This window comes from Prionailurus viverrinus, chromosome C1 (assembly GCF_022837055.1).
Source record: "Prionailurus viverrinus isolate Anna chromosome C1, UM_Priviv_1.0, whole genome shotgun sequence".
Classification (NCBI taxonomy): domain Eukaryota; kingdom Metazoa; phylum Chordata; class Mammalia; order Carnivora; family Felidae; genus Prionailurus; species Prionailurus viverrinus.
Window position 1 is genome coordinate 137186466 of NC_062568.1, and position 22136 is coordinate 137208601.

General features: G+C 35.3%; 1 protein-coding gene across 13 annotated transcripts in view; it reads left to right on the top strand.

Moving 5' to 3' along the window:
* The window catches only part of ZNF644 (zinc finger protein 644), a 105799-nt gene that overhangs the window by 21485 nt on the left and 62178 nt on the right, over positions 1 to 22136 (top strand). For 8 of the 13 annotated variants that reach the window (XR_007154455.1, XM_047869050.1, XM_047869039.1 and 5 more), the window contains 2 exons: positions 1317 to 1915; positions 8799 to 8859. Coding sequence is in view for 12 of the 13 variants with exons in the window: in XM_047869050.1 (XP_047725006.1) it covers positions 8816 to 8859 (44 nt within the window). In the remaining variant the exon portion in view is untranslated. Of the gene's footprint in view, positions 1 to 1316; positions 1916 to 3845; positions 4000 to 8798; positions 8860 to 22136 lie in introns of all 13 variants that reach the window. The other 5 variants (XM_047869043.1, XM_047869045.1, XM_047869046.1 and 2 more) reach the window with 2 other exon arrangements.

A 22136-nucleotide genomic window follows, 5' to 3' on the forward strand; every position in this document is an offset into this window, starting at 1 on the left:
GAGTTGCACGTCTCTCACTTTAACTCAGAACCTGGAAATGATTAGGCTTAGTAAGGAAGGCATGTCAAAAGCTGAGATAGACTGAAAGCTAGGCCTCTTGTGTCAGTTAATGTGTGAATGCACAGGAAAAGTTCTTGAAAGAAATTAAAAGTGCTACATCAGTGAACACATGAATAATGAGAAAATGAAACAGCCTTATTGCTGATATGGTTGAAAGTTTTAGTGGTTTGGATAGAAGATCAAATCAGCCACAACATTCCCTTAAGCCAAAGCCTTATCCAGAGCAAGGCCCTTCAGGGGAGATAGCTCAGGGATAGAGCATTTAATTACAGAGCAAATCCCTCTCTTCAATTCTGGAAAGGCTGAGAGGTGAAAGGCTGCAGAAAAACTGTTTGGAGCTAGCAGATTTTGGTTTGTGAGGTTTAAAGAAAGAAGCCTTCTTTAGAACATAAAAGTGCAAGGTGAAGCAGCAAGCGCTGATATAGAAGCTGCAGCAAGTTATTCAGAAGATATCTAGGTAAGATAATTAACAAAGGTGGCTACACTAAACAACAGATTGTCATTATTGACAAAGCAGCCTTCTAGTGGAAGAAGATGCCATCTAGGGCTTGCATAGCTAGAGAGGAAAAGCCATTGCCTGGCTTCAAACGTCAAAGAACTGGTTGACTCTTGTTGGGGGCTAATGCAGCTGGTGAAACCAGTGCTCATTTATCATTCTAAAAATCCTAAGGCCCTTAAGAATTACACTACATCTACTCTGCCTGTGCTCTATAAATGCAATAACAAAGTATGGTTGACAGCACATCTTTTTATAACATGTTTCATTGACTATGTTAAGCCTACTGTTTGACCTACTCCTAGGAAAAAAGATTCCTTTGTAAATATTACTGACAATACACCTGGTCAAGAGCTCTGACAAAGATGTGTAATGAGGTGAATGTTGTTTTCAGGTTTGTTAACACAGTATCCATTCTGCAGCCCATGGATCAAGGAGTAATTTCAAGTCTTATTTAAAAAGTACATTTTGTAAGACTGTAGATGCCATAGTGATTCCAAAGATAGATATGAACAAAGTAAATTGAAAACCTAGATTCAGGGGCGCCGGGGTAGCTCAGTCAATTAAGCATACGACTCTTGATTTCAGCACAGGTCATGATCCCAGCATCATGGAATCGGGCCCTGCATTGGGCTCTGCACTGAGCCTGTAGTCTGCTTAAGATTCTTTCTCTCCCTCTGCACCTCTTCCCTGCTTGCGTGTGTACTCTCTCTTACCTGTCTCTAAAATAAAAAAATAAAACCTGGATTCACCATTTTAGATGCCATTAAGAACATTCATAATTCATGAGAAGCGGTCATAATAACAACGTGGACAGCAATTTGGAAGAAGCTGAATTCAACCCTCATGGATGACTTGGAGAGAGGTTCATGACTTCAGTGGAGGAAGTAACTTCAGGTGTGGTGGAAATAGCAAGACAACTAGAAGTGGAGCCTGAAGGTGTGACTGAATGGCTGCAATCTCATGATAAAGCTTGAACAGGTGAAGAGTTGATGAGCAAGGAAAGTGCTTTTTAAAGATGCACTCCAGTCCTGGTGAAGATGCTGTGCAGATTGTTGAAATGACAACAAAGGATTTACATATTATATAAACTTGATAAAGCAACAGCAGGGTTTGAGAGGACTGGCTCCAATTTTCAAAGAAATTTTACTGTGGCTAAATTGTTTTCAAACAGCATCACTTGCTACAGAGAAATAGTTCATGAAAGGAAGACTCATTTGATGTGGCAAACTTGTCTTATTTTAAGAAATTGCCGCAGCCACCCAACCTTCAGTAGCCACCACCCTAATCAGTCAGCATCTATCAACTCTGAGGCAAGACCAGCAAAAAGATTATGACTCATTGATAACTCAGAAAATGGTTAGTATTTTTTAGCAATAAAATATTAAAAATATAATAATATAATATAATATAAAATTAAGGTATGTACTTTTTTTAGACGTAATGCTATTGCACACTTAATAGACTATAGTATAGTGTATACATAACTTTTATATGTACTGGGAAACCAAAAAATCATTTTACTCACTTTACTATTTTGCTTTATTGTGATGGTCTGGAACTGAACCCATGCTGCTTGTCAGGTATGCCTGTATAGTACAGTACATTATATGAATATCCTACAATTTATCCATTTTGTTATTTGTGGAAACTTGGATTGTTTCTACTTTTTAGGCTTTTTAGGCTTTTATGGATAATGCTGCTATGTATTTACTTGTGCATGTCTCCTCGTGTACTCATGCACACATTTATATTGAGTAAATATCCAGGAGTTTAATAGCTTGGTTTTAGGGTACATTTATGTTTAATGTCAGAAGATACTAAATTTTTTTCCAAAGTGTTTTGTAACAATTTACAATCTCATCAACACTTTTGCATTTCAATTTTACCAACACTTTATATTGTTAATCTTTAATTTTAGTCATTTTAGAGAGTGTGTAGTGGTTTTAGTTCCCATTTGCCAGTTTCCAAATGTATCAGTTGACTCCCCTTTTTTTCCTGAGTATGGATCACAATCTCCTCTTTCTTTGTGTAGGATATAATTTTGCTTGAAAACTGGACATTATATTAACATGTTTTAGTGACTCCGGTTTCTGTTAGTGTTTTTCTGAGATTTGTTGGGTGAGGTTTATAGTCTGATTTTGATGCTTGCCCTGTGGTTTTCTTCTAGGGATTCCACTAGTTTTCATCTGTTCTCCTGAGCTATGGTTCTGTCCTCTGGCACTTCAGCCTTGTAGGGCTTCACCTTCTTGTTGCCCAAATGGTGCACACTTGAGAAATGCACTCTGTTGAAAAAGCATCAGTAGTACAGCTCTGTTTTTCAAGTGTAAAAATACTGGCCTCTGCCAGATTTTTTTCCCTTGACCCCTGCAGTTCTCTTTGCATACTTCGTTCATCAGTCATCTGGTGATTTGAGCAAAGTTTATACTGATAATTTTTTCACTACTTCTCTGGTTCTCTCACTGCTAGTTCTCTCACTTAAATTTCTATTTCTATTTTCAGCTGCTTCTCCAGGCCTAAAATCTGATAATAATTCTGTATTATCTTTTTCCAGAGATAATTTTTGTTTGCTTGTGCCTCACCTGGGGTGACCAGCAATCTGGGATTACTTTATTTAAATTTTAGGGATTGAGTTTGTTTTGTTTGTTTGTTTTTGTTTTAATTTGCTCAGCTAAAGTCTTTAGGTAAGGCTGCAGTACATGCAAGGACTTGTTTACTTCTGGCTCACTAGAGTTTAGTCCTTTGGAGTCTCAGTTTAATAGCGGGCAGTATTCAGTATGGCTCCCACCATTTCTGAACCTTGCATTCCTGTTTTGGTCCCCTTAGCTCTAAAACAACGTCAGAAATTATGATCAGTTTCTCAGCTGCCTCATCTGTATTGGTAAAAACCCCCAAGGCAAAGAAACATCCTTGGATGCTGGGTTTGTATCAGTAGGTTTCCATCCCATCTTGGATCTTGGCCAGGTCATTCTTTACTGTTGTGCTAACTTTTTGGTGCCTTCAAATTGATAGTTTTTTAAATATTTTGTTCAGTTTCTCTAGTAGGTACTTCAGTAGGAGGATTGATAAGTTATTTACTATTCTGCTATTACTACAGTTATTTCGAGAATGTTTGGATTGATGGGTGCATATAGTGTCATTATGGTAATGATTAAAGCTTTTGGCTTGGGTTTTTTCTATGGTGGCTTCATTACTAAGTATGTTGTGACCTGGCAGAGATGCTGCTGGCTGCTCTGACATACGTAATTCTCATGGCTATTATTTCCACTGAAGAGTGTATCTTTCCTAGTACTTGGAAACATCCTGGGAAGGATTCCCAATTTCCCACACTGGCCTGCCTCCTCATCTATGAACAAATTGCTGCGGCTGCCTGAGGAATTCTCATCAGCCTGGATGCCACTTGTTCATCCCTCAGTCCGGAGGCCTATGGTGCCACTTTAACAGTTGAGTGAAGAGTGTTTTATTAATGGACAGTCAGGGTGCCATTAACATAAATCGGAAAAAGATGTTAGGTAAGATAGCAGATTGCTCGTTAATAGTTTTCATAGATCATTTTGGAGGACCCTGAAAATTTTCATTATATGGTTATATCTAGTAAAGCTGTCTCGCAACAGAATTTCACAAAAAATAATAGTTGACTGGTAACATTACTTGTAAAAAGGATTTTGCTCAGTTTATATGTCTCTTGAAATTGACAAACTCACAAGATGTTTTGTAGAGTCACTGCTAATAAAAGAATAAAAGAGACTTTTATGTCTCTTTTTTCCTTGCCTTCAAAAATTGAGGTCAATTGTTAATCTAAAATAACTCTTCTAGCGACTCCTGGGTGGCTCAGTTGGTTGAGTGTTCAACTTCGGTTCAAGTCATGATCTCACAGTTCGTGAGTTTAAGCCCCTGTTCAGATTCTGTGTCTTCCTCTCTCTCGGCCCCTCACCCACAAAATAAACATTAAAAATCTTTTTAAATGCTTAAGAAAAATAAAAATAACCCTTCTAGGGATAAGAATAATTTAATTTGGTTTCTTTAGGATTGAGTTGTATCAGTTTGCTGTTACTGTGTAATAGACTCAGTAAAACCTTGGTTTGTGAGTATAATTTGTTGTGGAAATGCTTATAATCCAAAGCACTTGTATAGCAAAGCAAATTCAAGAACCATTGCCTCAGTTCTGATCATGTGACATTCGGTGTCACCTACTAATCAAATTGCAAGACATCACTTGTTTTAAAATTTATTAGAAATGTTTGCTGGTCTTGCGGAACACTCACAGACCAAGTTACTTGCAATTCAGGGTTTTACTTGTACTCTAAAACTTGGTGGTTTAAGACAAACCTTTATTGTTAAAACAAGTCTGTAAGTCAGCTGGGCAGTATTTCTGGTCTTGCCTGGACTCATTTATGAGTCTGCATTCAGCAGCAGGTCAGGAAGGTGGCGTTGGTGCTCTTGACTGAGTTCCCTAGGGTGGCCTGTGGTGGGACATTTGGGCTGTCCTTTTATCCTCCAGCAGATTAGAGGAGGCTTGTTCTCATGATGGTAGCAGGATTCTAAGAAGAACCATGCAAAGTCTCCTGAGGTCTAGCTCAGAATTTGTGAACTGACGTCTGTTACATTCTATTGGTCTTCCTTATAAGGAAGCCTAGATTTAAGGGTAGGGGAAAACACTCTACCTCTTGATGGGAGAAACTGCAAAGCCTCATTGTCAAATGCATGAATAACGGGGAAGTGTAGAATTGGAGCTGTTTTTGCAGACAGATTTTTGATTCATGATGTAAAATTAACATTCTATATTTGTTTAGTTCCAGGTTGACCTTTATTATATTTCAGGAGGAATTGTGTTTGTGTATAGAAGTTTAGGCAAGTATAAATTAAATATGTCAATCTGTTCAGAGGTCCAGATGATTCTAGTTACGTATGTTTCATTGGATATATCTAATGACATTCTGGAAGCATCGTTCATGCATTGAATTACCAAAATTGTAGTACCAGTTGTAGATGTTGAAAGAGGATTTATTTTCACCTCTACTCTTTTTTGGTTATAAATGACAATATTCTTTTTGTATTCATTATTGTTACTCTAACTTCTTTAATTAGAGATTTCATTGTTTTCCCAAGTTTATTAATATTTGTATATTGTGATCTTATAATCCGTTTTATTGAAGTGTAATTGGTATGTAATAAATCATGTTTTATGTGTACAATTTGAATACATTTCGTATCTGTGTATACCCATGAAATCATCACCACAATGAAGATTATAAACTTATCCTTTACCCTCAAACTTTACTTGTGCCCCTTTTAATCCTTTCATATTTATTGCTCCTCCCTTATGCAGTATATAATCTTTTTGTCTATATTTTTTTCAGTCAGCATAATTATTTTCAAATTCATATACATTGCATGTGTCATTAGTTCACTCCTACTTATTCCATTGTAAAACTGTAAGGGTTCACATGTTGGTGGACAATTTTTCCTTCAACTTTTGGCTATTACAAATAAAGGTGAACGTTTGTAAGTTTTTATATGAGCATATGCTTTCATTTCTTTGGGTAGATACCTAGAAGTGGAATGACTGGATCATACGTGTAGTAGTTGTATATTTGACACTTTAAGAAATGGTGAAACTTTCTACAAAGTTCTCTTTCAGTTCTGGTGGCTACTGACATTCCTGACTGTGGCTGCAATCTTCAAAGCCAGTGTTTCAAATCTCTACTCTGTCTTCACCTTCTCTTTGTATAGTCACATTTCCCTGTCTCCCCTCTTTCAGGAATATATGTGACTGTACTTAGGGCCCACCCAGATAATCCAGGGTATTCTCTCCATCTCAAATTTTTAACTAATTACATCTGTAAAGACTTTTCTTTTGGGAGGAGTGGTCATACAAGGTAATATTCACAGGTATTAGGATGTGCATTCTCTTTTGCAGGGCCATTGTTTTTCATCCTTTCATACTCAGCAACTCCTAGTGGACTTTTAGTCCTCTCACTTTGATTTATAGTTTAGTTTGCAATAGGTCACAGTATCCAGTTCTGGGTAGGTAAAGATTGGTGGTAGTGGATGGCAGAGAGAATATTCTTGTCTCTTCTAGACATTGTGTAGAAAACTCCAGGCCTGTGATTCTCAGTTGTGGCCCTGGAAATAGCAGCATGATCTTAGGAACTTAGTAGAAATCCAAATTATTAGGCTCCAACTTAGAACTACTGAATCAGGAGCTCTGAGGGTGGGGGCTGGCAGTCTGTATAACATGCTCTCTAGGTGATTCTGATGTATGCTAAAGTTTGTGAACCACCTTTCTAGTTTATTGACATTATTAGTATTAAAACCATATTCACCTTCTTCTCCAACTCTTTTTTGCTTAAGTCCAATACTTTAATTAGTCCGGGAATTATAGTCCACAAACTTTGTTTTCAGTAGGGATGCAAACATTTAGAACCAAAATCTTGGTACTGATGATCAGTGAAATTAATTAATTTACTCTATAGAAGTTTGCATTGGTCTGATTTTTGTCAGTTGTATCTTACTTAGATGTAGTTATTTCATAAAGTAATGTTACTGTATTCAGAAGTGATACGAACTTTTTTTCTCTAGTCCTGGAAATGTGAATTAAACTCATTAGCCTGAATTTTACTTATTTCCCTATGTACATTTTGGGATACAACACAAAATTTCTTATCTTTCATTCAGCCTACATTGTTGTACTTTTACCACGTACCATCCAGTGAAAATGCTGAAATAAGCTGAATGACTTCTTGGCCTCAGTGTGTCCACACTGTAGTTCAGAAAAACACACAAGTAAACAATTGATACAGAGCTATCACCAGTTGTTAATAGCAATTGAGAAACACAACATCGCTGAAGAAATTAGAGAAGGATCTTTCAGGATAACTAATATTCAAACTAATATTTGAATATTGCAAAACTAGTAAAAAATATGTTAGCAAAGTTAGAGACCGTAAGTGTAGTTTGCCATGTTAAAAAGCATGAAAGTTGAGTGTGCGTGGGAGCTGTTCTGGGAGTTGAAGGGGTTTAGTATTAGAAACCTGGAGTGAATGGGAGAGTAAAGATTGGGGATAAATCGATAAGGATAAGATCATTGATGAGTAGTGTTGAAGGACTTGAAGCATAGATGTGACATCTTCAGGATAGCTGTTTGAAAATGAGGACTTATATGATTCTGAGAAGGATGAATTTGAGATGATAGTCTGGAAATAGAGCAGTTACAGTAATCTAGGTGAGAATGGCAGTAGGTATGGTGGTGCCATTTTGGGGGAATAAGAATTTAAAAGAGTAACAAGCTTGTTTCAGGTAAGGAGAGGAGATGTGTAGAGTACAGAATAAGACATACTGAGTTTTCAGAATTTGTGAAATGTGAAAAATTAGAGGTACGTAATTTTTCAAGTATAAGGGAATGTTGGGGTGGCGGTCACATTATGCTAGATTGTAGGTTAAATTGAGGAAGTAAGAGAGTATCAGTATATACTGCCTTCTAGAATAATGGCCCATGGCATTTAGCAAATAATCGTTGTTAGTTATTACAGTTATTATTAGTGTATACTTTTATGCCATCTCATACTGTATTTTTATCTTCAGCTTTTTGGTGTACTTTTTGGCATGTATGTAATAGTATTAGACAAACATCTAGATGGAAGTGTGTGTTTTAACAAATACTGATTTTAATTATTGCTATGCTATTAAAATTAATCAAAATAAGTTATTGTAAATCTTTAAAAAATTTTATTTATTGTTTATTTATTTTTGAGAGAGAGAGAGAGAGAGAGACAGACAGACAGACAGACAGACAGACAGAGTGTGAGCAGGGGAGGGGCAGAGAGAGAGAGAGGGTGACACAGAATCCAAAGCAGGCTCCAGGCTCTGAGCTGTCAGCCCAGAGCTCCATGCAGGGCTCGAACTCACGGATTGCAAGATCATCACATGAGTTGAAGTCGGATGCTTAACCAACTGAGCCACCCAGGTGCCCCATGTTGTAAATCTTTTTTAAAGATAACTAGAAAGATTAAGTTTCTCATTTGAATATATTTCAGTTCATCAAAAAGGTAGTATTTAGCAAGTTTCCTAAAAGTTTAAAGTGATCGTGTTTTAGTTGAATGACTTTTTCAGATAGATGTTATATAAAGAAAATAATTAGATTTGCAGTTTTTAATTTAAAACAATAAGTGTGTCATAGAAATGTACTTATTTCTGTCTGAAGCAGAAAACTAAATGATGGTCTTTGCATGTATTTTTTCAGGTTTGAGTTAATTTCGAATGAGATTGTTTTTGCAACGAGATGTTAATAAGACAAAATCTAGGTAAGTAGAAGACTTTGTTAAGTGTTACGTATCAAAGTAGGAATAATACAAAATCTTATGTTTTAAAAATGTGTCTTCAAGTTCAGAATTAATGAGTTTTTCAATAAAATTTTGAAATATGAAGAACTGACTTAGATGTACTTGCTCCAGTTGATTTGGTGGAAGTAACAGTAGAGCTATGAAATTGTGGAACTAAATTCTTCATTTTCCTTCTTTTATGTTGAGTTTAATGCAGTTTCCAGTGACTATTAAACATAGAAAATTGAGTTGGCATTTGGTTTAGCTATTCAGAAACCAGTTCAGTAAGAGATTTGCTAGATTGTTTCAATGTTTTCTTAGTGGATGATAGTACTTGAGTAGTTTTTGCCTTTGTGAATTTTACTTTTTTGTTTCTATTAATGAAGCCCTTCTACAAATTGATTAAATTTGCCAAATTGTGTTTTTTTTATGTTAGTATAATGTTCAGAACTGTAAATGATAATATTTTTCTTATGAATATTTGTACTGAATGACTTTCTAATTTAGCATTGTGCTTTGCTTTAATTTTTTAAGACTGTTGATTTTCAGGAAATTGAATTGTGATCATGTACTTGTTTGGTTTGGTATATGGGTTTTCAATAATATAAGCTGTTGAGATGTTAAAAGGATACATTTGCTGTCTTTTGGTAAGTGAACATGGCTTCAGGATATAAGCAGATTAAAAAGAATACTTTGATAAATTGTAGTTAATTTGGTCTTTCTCCAATCTAACCAGATGTTTCAGCTGTCAGAAACTTGCTGATTTCAAAGTTAAAAAAAGAAAAAAAAAAGCCCAGAGTGAGAAGTGCTGTAGTTGAGTAATATGCAGTTAAACAGTGTATTCTCAGTAAGTGGTTTAGGCATAATTGGAAGGAGAGTTTCACTTTTATTGCTATTACATAATAATTGTAATGACAGTGTGAAGAGTTCTTACTGTGCTCTATATTGTGTTAACTGCTTCTCATGCCTTATTAATCTTTATAGTACTTCTTGTAAGGTAGGTATTGCTGTATAGAAAATTTTTATTTTTTTTGTTTATAGTGAGCTATTTCTTTTCTTTGGGAAAAGTACACTGTTTTCACAGCATTTATTATAAAGAATACTTGCCTGTATATCTTCTTGTAGGGGAAAAGAAGCTAGACTTTTTTACATAACGTCTTATAGGGATTTTGTTTGCTAATTGAATATACAGTGTCTGTTAGAACCTTTATTCTGATTTCTTAAAAGTCAGATATTGCTTAAGGGATGACACTGGTTTAATTTATTCTGGCCTTATTCTACCACAATTACGTATGCATTTTTTCTTTTTTTAGTAAAATATGTACATTTTTACATAGATTAAGTTGTAATTTATATGTGGTAAAATTTAAAGTATAGAGCTGAATGGGGTTTTTACATATATGTTCACACATGTAACTACCATAGAGGTCAAGGTACAGAACATTTTCATTGCCCAGAAAATTCCTCATACTCTTGCCTTTCCAATCCAGTGCCTTTCCCCCTGAGGTAAGCTTCTTTCTGAATTTTATCAGCATAGCTTAATTTTGCTTGTTCTTGAATTTTATGTATATAGAATTCTATGACATTATACTCTTTTGTATGGCTTTTTCCAATCAACATAGTATTTTTGAGTTTTCTCCATGTGATTGTATCGGAAGTTCATTACTTTTTATTGCTGAGTAATATTCCATGCTACATATTTTTTTCTCTATAATTTTTTTTTATTCTCCAAGTCTCTGACCTCACTTGCCAGCATTCTACATTGCTTTTTTTCCCTCTAGTTGTCCCCTTCATTGTTCCCCTGTCACCTGCGCAAGAAAATGTAGGCTCTGTAATATGGCAGACAATGGTCTCACTGCAGCTATTCCAGAATGCTAGAATTATCTGAGTAAAATAAGTATGATGTTTCATATATTTAGTTTTAGTCCTGATTAAATGTTGTCACTCTTCCCCAGCCCCTTGTCTCCCTAGCTGCCATTGTCCTTCCTCCTCGTTGTCAGGTTATCTCCTGAAATAGTCCATCTGAAGCATTATCTTGTCCTTTGAGCCAGACGTAACACTTCCGCAGTAGTATGTTTTCTTTACTGGACTTTGGTGAGCTCTTTGAGGGGAGACACCACCAATGTCTTACTTATCTTAGTAGCACAGTGCCAGAGTACTGTGTGTACTTAATGAATGTTTGTAAAACATAGAACACTGAATAGAGTTCTGTCTCGGACAAGTAGGGATTGAGAATACTGGCTGGAATGGGGTGAGGACATTGGCACTTCAATTGCTATTGCGCTGTATGAAGGAGCCAATGAGGCAATACAGAAGCAGCATTATAGACATTTTGGAAGGAGAAATAAAACCTCCCTCGAGTCTTCTTTCAGTCCAGTTGAAAAAAATGGCTCGTAATGTTCTTAGTTGAGACCTTAAGGAAAACCGTGTTAGTTTTGATTATTCTTTTCAAATGAAGCTATTAATCCATGTTATGGCAATTGGAGTGTTTAGTACTAATGGTATTCATTTTGTGAGTTTGTGCTACTTATTTCTTTAAAGATTTTTAAAGATGTATTGGACTAATACAAGCAGAAGATTAGGAAGACTGGTCACATCTAATAAAGAAAACTTTTTCTCATTTTCCTGAGGGTAAAAAACAATATTGGAGTAGAGAAGGAAATTGAATCATAGTCTGGAACTATGATAACATTTTTGATTCCTGTAGCTTAGGAAGCTTGCTGTTTGAGGAAAAATATTTTTAAAAATTTTGTTTTACCTTTGTAGGTCTATAATATATATAAATAATACACTTTCTTAAGAAATGAAGCTTTTAGAATATTTTAAAGCATTTTATACTAGTTTTTTTTCTTCCATGTTTGAAATTTGGCTAGTTGGGTTGGCTGTTGTAGTCACCTGGAGGATTTTTATGCCTTCTAGCAAGTCCAAAGCAAGGAGAGGCTCTTCCCCACTGGGATCAATTTGTTGCTTTTCCTCTCTGCAGCTTCTGCCATAAAGGTTGAACACAGAGTTGGACATTGACCCCATCTCCTGCTGTTTCTTCTGATCCCTACAAGGATTTTCATAGACATAGATCTTATCAAATGTAGAACTTCAGTTATTTGTTTTATTTTATCATGGATGTGAAGTGTGTTTAGTTTTCTTGTTGATAAAATTTGAGTATTCGGAGAAATTTAACCTTGAGGTTGTTTGACTTAACATGTATTTGAAAGATTTTAGACTAGTTTTTCTTCTCAGAAGCTGATAGGTATACCTCAGTTTCAGATTCTTCCCCTTCGTTTTGCCCTTCAATATTTTATATGCTCAGCAGCTGCTTTTTTCATTTCGCAGAGTTCCTAAGTCCAAGGATTTGAATTTCTTTATGAATATTTATCTTATGTTAGCTAATTTCCTTAATTTTCAAATTAATCTCTCTATGCTTCACTTTAGTAGCAGTGTAGTTGTGCTGCCCTTTGTTGTAATGTGAAAAAGAAAACTTTTAAATTAACAAAAGTATATGTTCTTCATTCTAGATGAAATTGCACAATGTGCATTTTACCTTTTTCAAATATATTGCCAAGTAACATTTAGGATTTTGGAAATGTTATTTTTTAAAGAAGTCACATAAGCTTATTTGCATAAGAGCAAATAATATAGAAATGTTTCCAATAAGTAAAACTTCCCTCTCTCACCCAGCTCTGTACTCCCCATAAATCATCAGAAAGAACAGGTATATATTCTGCATCTTTCTCTTTCCACTTGCCAGTTATATCTTGGACATTTTTCCATATATGTATTACATTTAATATAATTGTTTCCTTACTGATAGAGATACTTGGGTAAATCTCAGGGTTTTTTCCTGTTTATATAATGCTGCAATCAATATTCTTCACTGTATATATATTTCACTAAATTATTGGAATTGTGTGAGAATGTAGGATAATTTGTAGCAGTGGATTGCAGGTGAGTGTATATGTGCATTTTAATTTCTGATATATATTGCAAAATTGCAATAAGATTGTATCACTTAACATTTTTGTTAGCAGTGTTTGAGAATATCTCTTTCCCCACACCCCACTGAATATTAACTTGTGTTTTAATCCATGTCAGTCTAATCAGTGAAAAGTGTATTTATTGGTGCATTTTTTTTTTTAATTAGAAGGATTTTAAATTTCTAGGTCTTTTGGGAAAGCAAAATTAATGCGACACAAATTGAAACATCAAATTAATAAATTTAACAACAAGCCAAAGTAATTTTGCTACAAAACAAACCCACTCATTATAGTGTAGCAGTGTTTCAAATGGTAGAGTTTCTGTGGTCATTGAGCTCCTTCATTCTTCTGATGGCAGACTTTACTGTGGCAGTGGAGGTGGTGTTGCAGGTCCAGGCACTACCAACTACCATTTTCACGCAGGAATCCCAACGCCAGATCCCCACAGCTTGTCTTTTTATCTTGGTTTTGCCCCAGAAGGAGCAAGTGTACTTGATGTGCTGGCTTATTTCATTATTCTTCACCATTTTCCTGAGAGAGGCACCATAATGGGCCCTGTATTTATGACAATTCTGACTTTCTTGGCGTGCTAAGCTATGTTGCCACAAACGAGGTCTGAGCCTAGAGAAGGCTGGTGTATTCCTTTAGTTGTGAGATTGCTCAAAGGTATGCTATGTCCCCTTCATCGTAACTTAATTCCATCAAAGAATATATAATTGGCAAAAATTTTTCTCCTTTATTGTTAAATCCACCAATTAACATACTATTGTGTTTTATGTGTTGCATTCAGTTATTTAATATTGAATAATCAGATTGTTTGTCTTGTTACCTTCATACTGTTTACTTAGAACACATATTTCCTTGTGATGGATTTCTTTGCAATTTGCTCCCAACTAATGCTAGTGTAGTCTGTAAATAAAATAAAAACAAAAACCATTACTAAATATTAGGTTAATTAAATTTAGATTAATAACATGCTGCTCAAAAGCTGTTGTCTCTTGTAACTAAAGCTTTAGAAAACTGTGTGTGTGTATGTGTGTGTATGTATATGTGTGTGTTTACCACCCTCAGCATGTGTGATAAGCTGTAAATGTCTCTTATCTAGCTTGTAGAAATTACTAAATTTAAGATTAAAAAAAAAAAAAGAGCTGAGAAAATCCATAACATTATGATGGCTTTCTCTGAATTGTTTTTATTGCCTTCTTTGGAGTGTATTTTTTTGTGTAGTATTTTCCAGTGTGATGCCTTTTCTCCTGGATATGATTATATCTGTTTGCCTATACCTCTGAAAACTCATCCTTGGTTTCACTTTGTCTTTTAATTTGTCTAAAAGGCTAAGTAGGCTGCATTGATTTGTTTTGGAACCTATTTTCTCATTCTATTTTTTCAAAGAAAGTTTCATCTAGACCTGTACTTGTTATAAAAGTTTATCCTCAAATCTGAAGTGGTTTTCAACTTGACAGTTAAAGGCTAAGTGGCGAATGTCATTCCAGTGTGTGAACAGGGAACCATAAAACTGCCCTGTCAAACCAAAGAATTTTGATATTACTATAGTTTAACCTTCTGTGGTAGGTCTAAACTATAAATAGAGGTGCCAAAATAAAACAAGATATTCAGTAAGCCTTAACTGAAACATAATGTTCTAGGCACTTTGCTATATGTTAAGTGTGCATTGGTAATTTGAATTCTCAGTGCCATATAGCTAATTATAGCTCATGAACATAATACTGTCAGGTGTATATAGGGGAGTATAGTTGCACTAACAAGGGAATTTTGAAGGGAAAGATCAGGAAGGGCTTTGTTGAAGGAAGGTGGTGTTTGAGTTGGGCCTTGAAGACAAGAGTAGGATTTTGATTGTAGGATGGCCTTGGGAAAATGTGGGCAGAGGGAGTATGAACTAAAAGTCTTATTTTAGTTGCTAGAAATTATTTTATAAAATGGTTTCATTTAACTGGATGTCCGTGTTATCAAAGTTACTGGCATTTTCTTAAGTGTACTAAAGTTTATAATTTATTATAGTTTTGGAAGTCATTATTTAAGTGGTTTCCTTGTTCTGTTTTTCAAACTTTATTTTTATTTTTAAAAATTTTTTAAGTTTATTTATTTATTTTGAGAGAGAGAGAGTGTGCGTGTACAAAGTAGGGCAGGGACAGAGAGATGGAGAGACAGAATCCCAAGCAGACTCTGCACCATCAGCACAGAACCCGATGTGGGGCTCAAACTCATGAACTGTGAGATCATGACCTGAGCCAATATCGTGAGTCAGATGCTTAACCGACTGAGCCACCCAGCTGCCCCTAAACTTTTTTAACAAGTCTAATTTTGAACCAATCAAGAAATAAATTATACTGTGAAAGACTCCATACTGATCATTCGCTTACATATTACACTGTTGTACTTAAGAGTATGTGATTTGTAAATAATAAAAGACTAGTGTGAAGTCAGATAGAGAATTGCAAAGATAGAAGAATTAGAACCTAAGTCTTCTGACCTCTAATCTACTGTTCTTTTGAGATGACTGACCATTAAAGAGATATTTGAAACATTTTAGGGTCTTCTATCAAGGCTGGGAACTATGGGTATATCTGTCATATGATCAGTTATCAGTATACTTAAGATTTTATTGATTTATTCATTGTTTTCTGAGTTGGTTATTACAGCTACATTGGTTTTGGCTTGTAACTGATACTAGTTATTAGTATGAAGAGGAAAGATGACGAAACATGTATTACAATAAAATGTGATTAGTGTTGTTAGAGTTTGTGTTCCTGGATGACAAGGACCACGTCTGTTTTATTTACTAGTATGTAAGCACGGAGTATAGCACTTGACTCTCAATAAGCATTTAGTAAAGATTTATTGAATGATTGAATGGAAATATGCCAAGAAGTGACATTTAAACTAAAACCTGGAAGAACTATTAATGATTTATCTAGATAAAAATTTGGGGAAGGACTGTTGTTAGCAAAAGAAATAACATGTGGAAAAGATGAGAGAAAAAAGGGAAGATTGGAGCAACTGAAAAAAAAATGTGTATCTTTTTTAAAAAAATTGTTTATGTTTACTTTGATAGAGAAGGAGAGTATGTGGGGGAGGGGCAAAGAGAGAGGGAGAGAGAATCCCACAAGCTATGAGATCATGACCCCACTGAAATCAAGTCAGAGGCTTAACTGACTGAGCCACCCAGGCACCCCAAAAATGTGGCATATCTTGGGTGTAGAGTCCTACATGGGGGGGGGGGAGCTGGTAGTGTCAAGACATAAAAGGGAGAGTAAGTCTTAAGATATTTTATTGAGGGCTTTATAAACCATTTTAAGAAGTTTGCATTGGGTTGCCTGGGTGGTTCAGTCGGTTAAGCATCCAACTTTGGCTCAGGTCATGATCTCACTGTTGGTGAATTCAAGCCCCACATCAAGCTCTGTGCTGACAGCTTAGAGCCTGGAGTCTCCTTCAGATTCTGTCTCCCTCTCTCTCTGCCCCTCCCCCGCTAATGATCTGTTGCTCTCTGTCAATAGACATTAAATAGACATTAAAGACAAAAATAGACATGCAAATAGACATTAAAAAAAAATAAAGGAGTTGGATTAACTCTAATGAGACATCATTTTAAGGAGTTAAAATGTGAAGAAGTAACATGATCAGATCTGTTTTTTAGAAAAAACGTCCCTAATTGGGGCACCTGGGTAGCTTAGCTGGTTGAGCATCCAACTCTTGGTTTTGGCTCAGGTCGTGATCCCAGGGTTTTGGGATCAAACTCTGTGTTTGAATCTCTCTCTCCCTCTGCCCCTCTTTCCCACGTGTGCTCTCTCGCTCTTCTCTCGCTCTCTCACTCTCTCTCTCAAATTAAAAAAAAAACAAAAAAAAACAGCAACAAAAGAAAAACATCCCTAATTAAAATGTGGAGAATAGGGGCACCTGGGTGGCTCAGTCGTTTGAGCATCTGACTTCACCTCAGGTCATGATCTCATGGTTCATGAATTCAAGCCATGCGTGGGGCTCTGGGCTGACAGCTCAGAGCCTGGAGTCTGCTTCCGATTCTGTGTCACCCTCTGTCTCTGCCCCTCCACCTCTCATGCTCTGTCTCTCTTTCTCAAAAATAAATAAAGATTAAAAAAAAAAAACAAACATGTGGAGAACAGATTGGAGAAGCTAGATGGATTCAGGACGACCAGTTAATAGCAGGAGAATACTGGCCTGACTTCAGAGTGGTGGTAGGGGGGAATAAAAAGACTTAAAGATTATTGAAAAATGGTTTGCTCCTTACAGATTTATGCGATGCTGTTTTTATTAGAGTTTCTGGCCTCTCCTTATTAATTAAACAAGATTTAATACCATTAATGAATAAATAATCATACTATTGATGGCAGGAATCTTACCAAAGATACTTGAGTTGCTAAGAGTATGTTAAATGTGTTAAGTCTTGGATTTCCATTAACATTGTCTAATACATAGTAGCTAAATATGAATTCTGATAATATTTGGTGATGGAGACATTTTTCAGTCTGAGTAGCAAAGTTTAGGTTAAAACTGTCCTGAAGATTTAAGGTTACTCATGATTCAGAAAATCATTTGGAGGGGGATGTAGGGGGGGGGGGGCAGGTAGAGAAAATCATTTGGAGAAAAGTTATATATGAGTAGGACCTTGCCTGCTTTGTTCACCATTGTATACTCACCGTCTAGAGTAGTTCTTCTTACAGAGATACTCAATAAATATTTGTTGAATAATGTCACTACTTACATATAATATTTAATATCTAATCAAATTTTATTTTTAGTTAGATGACAGAGTGGCAGACAAGTTAGTTTTTCTAGCTTATAAAAGGTTATACTTTTATTTAAGTAATATTCTCCCCCTTAAATTTCCCTATAACCATACATATTTATACTTCATTCCTTCTATGTTCTTCCCTTCCAACAGTGCCTAATGATGCCATTTCATAACTTACTTGCTTCCTCTCTCCCCATTCCCTAATCCCTTGTAAGCAATAATGTTTGCAATTTCTGTAATTTTTTTTCATTTCAGGAATGTTATATAAATGGAATCATATGTATATACAAATGTACAACATTTTGGTGTTGTTTTTTTCTATCAGGACCGTTCCCTCAAGATTCATCCAAGTTGTATATATACGTTGATTAGTTCATTGTTTTTTTTGCTAAGTAGTATTCCATGGTGTCCGTGTTTCACAGTTTAACTCTTCACCTATGGAAGAACAAAAGTCAAGATTATTTCCATTTGGGGGCTGTTACAAATAAAGCTCATATGAACATTTGTGTACAGGTTTGTGTATAAACATCAGTTCCGATTTCTCTAGAATAAATGCCCCAGAGTGCAGTTGCTGAGTACAAATGCTAGCTACATGTTTAGTTTTATCACAACTGGCCAAATTGTTTTTCAGTAGTAAATAAGTGATCCAGTTTCTCCATATTCTTGCAAGCATTAGGTGCTAGAAGTAATTTTGAATTTTTTTCTACTGTAGCCATTCTGAAAAGTGTGTAGTGATGTCTCATTGTGTTTTTAATTTGGATTTCCCTAATGGCTTATGATGCTCAACATCTTTTCAAGTGATTTTTTTGCATTTTTTATCTCCTCTTAAATGAAATGTCTGTTCATGTCTTTTGCTCAGTTTCTAATTGGATTGCTTATTTATTTATTTTACTGTTGTTTTGAGAGTTATATATTAGAGCTACTGGTCCTTTGTCAGATAAGGGGTTTCTAAGTACTTTCTCCCAGTCTGTAAGTTGTGTTTTTATCCTCTTAACAAGGTCTTTAAATTTTCAAATTTTGATGATATTCGGTTTATCTTTTTTTTTTTTTTCAATTGTGCTTTCGTTGTCAGTGTCTAGGAATTCTTTGCTCTAAATCCTGAAGAGATTTCCTTATTTTTTTTTTTCTAAAAAATTTGTAGATTTGCTTTTTACATTCAAGTCTGTGGTGATCCATTCTGAGTTAGTTTTTTATGAGTTGTAAGATTCAGTTTGTGGTTCTTTCTTGTCCTATGGACATTTAATTTCTCTAGCACCATTTTGTTGCAAAGGCTATCTTTCCTCTATGAACTGCTTTTGGAGCTTTGTCAAAAATTAGTCGGGCATATTTGTGTGGATCTGTTTCTGGGTTCCTATTCTGTTCCTTTGGTCTATATGTCTATCTAGTACCATGCTGTCTTGACGATTGTAGGTGTACACTGTGTTGTAATTTAAGTGTATAGTATGTTGTAGTATACTGTGATATAATATGCTGTAATGATTTTCCCACTTTATTCTTTTCAAGTTTATTTTAGCTAATCTAAGCCTGTACCTTTTCATATAAAGTTTAAAATAAGCTTGTTTATGTCTATCAAATCATTCCCAGGGTTTGATAGGATTTGTAATAAACCTATAGATCAGTTTGGGAAGAATAAGTCTATACTATATTGATTGATCTTCCAATCTGTCTCTCCATTATTTAGGTCTTTATTTCTTTCATTAGCGTTTGTAATTTCAGCACACAGGTATTTTATGTTTCATTAAGGAGATAGTATTGTGATTTTAACTTCAGGTTTTGTATGTTCATTGTTAGTATATGGAAATGCAATTGATTTTTTTTCTTGAAGGTACAATTAACCTAAAATATATTATTAATTTTAAAGTATAAAATTTAGTGACCTTTTAGATTTACAATATTGTGCAGTTATACTTGTAATCAGTTTCATTATGTTTCATCACACGCAAGGAAACCCTGTACCCAGTAAGCAGTCAGTCCTCGTTCTTCCCTCTACCCACAGCCCTTGGCAACCACTAATCTGCTTATTATCTCTATGACTTTGCTTATCCTGGATATTTCATATGAAATGCCTTGTATAGTATGTAACCTTTTGTGTCTGGCTTCTTTCACTTAGCATAATGTTTTTGAGGCTGATCCATGTTGTACCATATGAGTACTTCATTTCTTTTTATGCCTGAATAAGAATAACATTCTGTTGTATGGCTGTGCTATAGTTTCTTTATCCATTCACCTGTGGATGGACATTTGGGTTGCTTAAAACTTCAGGCTCTTGGGGCGCCTGGGTGGCGCAGTCGGTTAAGCCTCCAACTTCAGCCAGGTCACGATCTCGCGGTCCGTGAGTTCGAGCCCCGCGTCAGGCTCTGTGCTGATAGCTCAGAGCCTGGAGCCTGTTTCCGATTCTGTGTCTCCCTCTCTCACTGCCCCTCCCCCGTTCATGCTCTGTCTCTCTCTGTCCCAAAAATAAATAAACGTTGAAAAAAAAAAAATTAACATCACTAACTTCTAAAAAAAAACAAAAAACAAAACAAAACAAAACAAAAAAAACTTCAGGCTCTTGTGAATAGTGCTGCTATGCACATCTTAATCATTTTCAAGTTTATGGTTCAATAGTTTTAAGTATATTCACAGTATACTTATGAAGTATATTTTGTGAAACAGATATCCAGAACTTTTTCATTTTGTAAATCTGAAACTCGATACCGATTAAACAACAGCTTCCCATTTTGCCCTTCCTCCCAGCCCCTGGTGACCACATTCAACTTTGTGTTCTCATGAATTTGACTATTTTAGATACCTCATATAAGTGGAATCATATAATATTTGCCTTTTTGTGACTGACTTATTTCACTTAGCATAATGTTCTTAAGCTTCATCCATTTGGTAGCTTGTGACAGGATTTTCTTCCTGTTTAAGGCTGTATAGTATTTCCTTGTATTTATATACCACATTTCCTTTATTGATTTATCCATCAGTAGATGTTTGGGTTGCTTCCACCTCTTGGCTATTGTGAATAGTGCTGTTATAAACATGAGTATGCAAATATCTTTCAAGAGTCTTCCTTAAATTTTTTTGAATATATACCTCAAAGTGTTGTTATGGCTGGATCATATGATAGTTTTATTTCTAAGTTTTCTAGGAGCCTCCATCCTGTTTTTGCACCACTTTACAGTCCCCCAAATAGTTCACAGGGTTCTAGGTTGTCCACATCTTCACCAACATTTGTCATTTTCTGTCATTTCTTTGAGGGAACTGTCCTAATGGATGGCAGTGATACTTCATTATGGTTTTGATTTGCCTTTCTCTGATGATTAATGATGATGAGCATTTTTTTCATATGCTTGTTGGCATTTGTAGATTATATTTAGAGAAACATCTTTTCAAGTCCTTTGCCCATTTTTTAATTATTTGTTTTTTTGTTCTGCAAGAATTTTTAAAATATATTTTAGACATTAACTAGTTACCATGTCTACATTTGGTAATATTTTCTCCCATTCTGTAGATTACCTGCCTGTTCACTCTGCTGATTGTGCCTTTTGATGCATGGAAGTTTTTAAGTTTGATGTACTTCCATTTGTCTGTTTTTGCTTTTGTTGTCTGTGTTTTTGGTATCATATTCAAGAAATTATTGTCAAGTTAAATGTCACGAAGACTTTTCCTCTATGTTTTCTCCTAAGAGTTTTATAGTTTTAGATCCTACATTTAGGTCTGTGGCTCATTTTGAGTTTAATTTTTGTTTATGGTATAAAATAAGGATCCAGCTTCACCCTTTTGTATGTGTTTATCCCATTTTCCCAGCATCATTTGTTGAAGAGAGTATCCAGTTTTTGTGGAAAGGTTTTGGCATCCTTGGCAGAGATCATTTCACTGTTTTGTGAGTGTATTTCCAGACTCTCTTTTCAGTTCCTTTGGTCTGTTTGTCTTTATGCCTGTACCAGAATGTTTTGATTACTATAGCTTTGCAAATTTATTTTGAAATTAAGAAATGTAAGACATGCAATTTTGTTCTTCCTTTTCAAAATTGCTTTGACTTTTGAGATCCCTTGAGATTTCATATGAAATTTAGGGTAAATTTATCAACTTTTCCCCCAAAAAATGCCATTGGGAATTTGATAGTCATTATGTTGAATCTGTTGATTGCTTTGGATAATATGGATAATATGGACTTATTAATATTAAGTCTCCCAGTCCTTGAACACTGGTTATTTTTCCGTTTGTGTTTTCCCTAATTTTCTTCGGCAATGTATTATGATTTTCAGTGCACAAGTCTTTCATCTCCTTGGTTAAGTTTATTCCTGTTTTTTTATTCTTATTGATGCTTTTGTAAATGAGATTGTTAATTTGTTTCGAGGTTGTTTATTGTTAATGTATAGACACAACTGATTTTTTTTAAGCATTTATTTATTTTTAAGAGAGAGAGAGAAAGACAGAGCATGAGTGGGGGAGGGGCAGAAAAAGAGGGAGACACAAAATCTGAAGCAGGCTCCAGGCTCTGAGCTGTCAGCACAGAGCCCGATGTGGGGCTT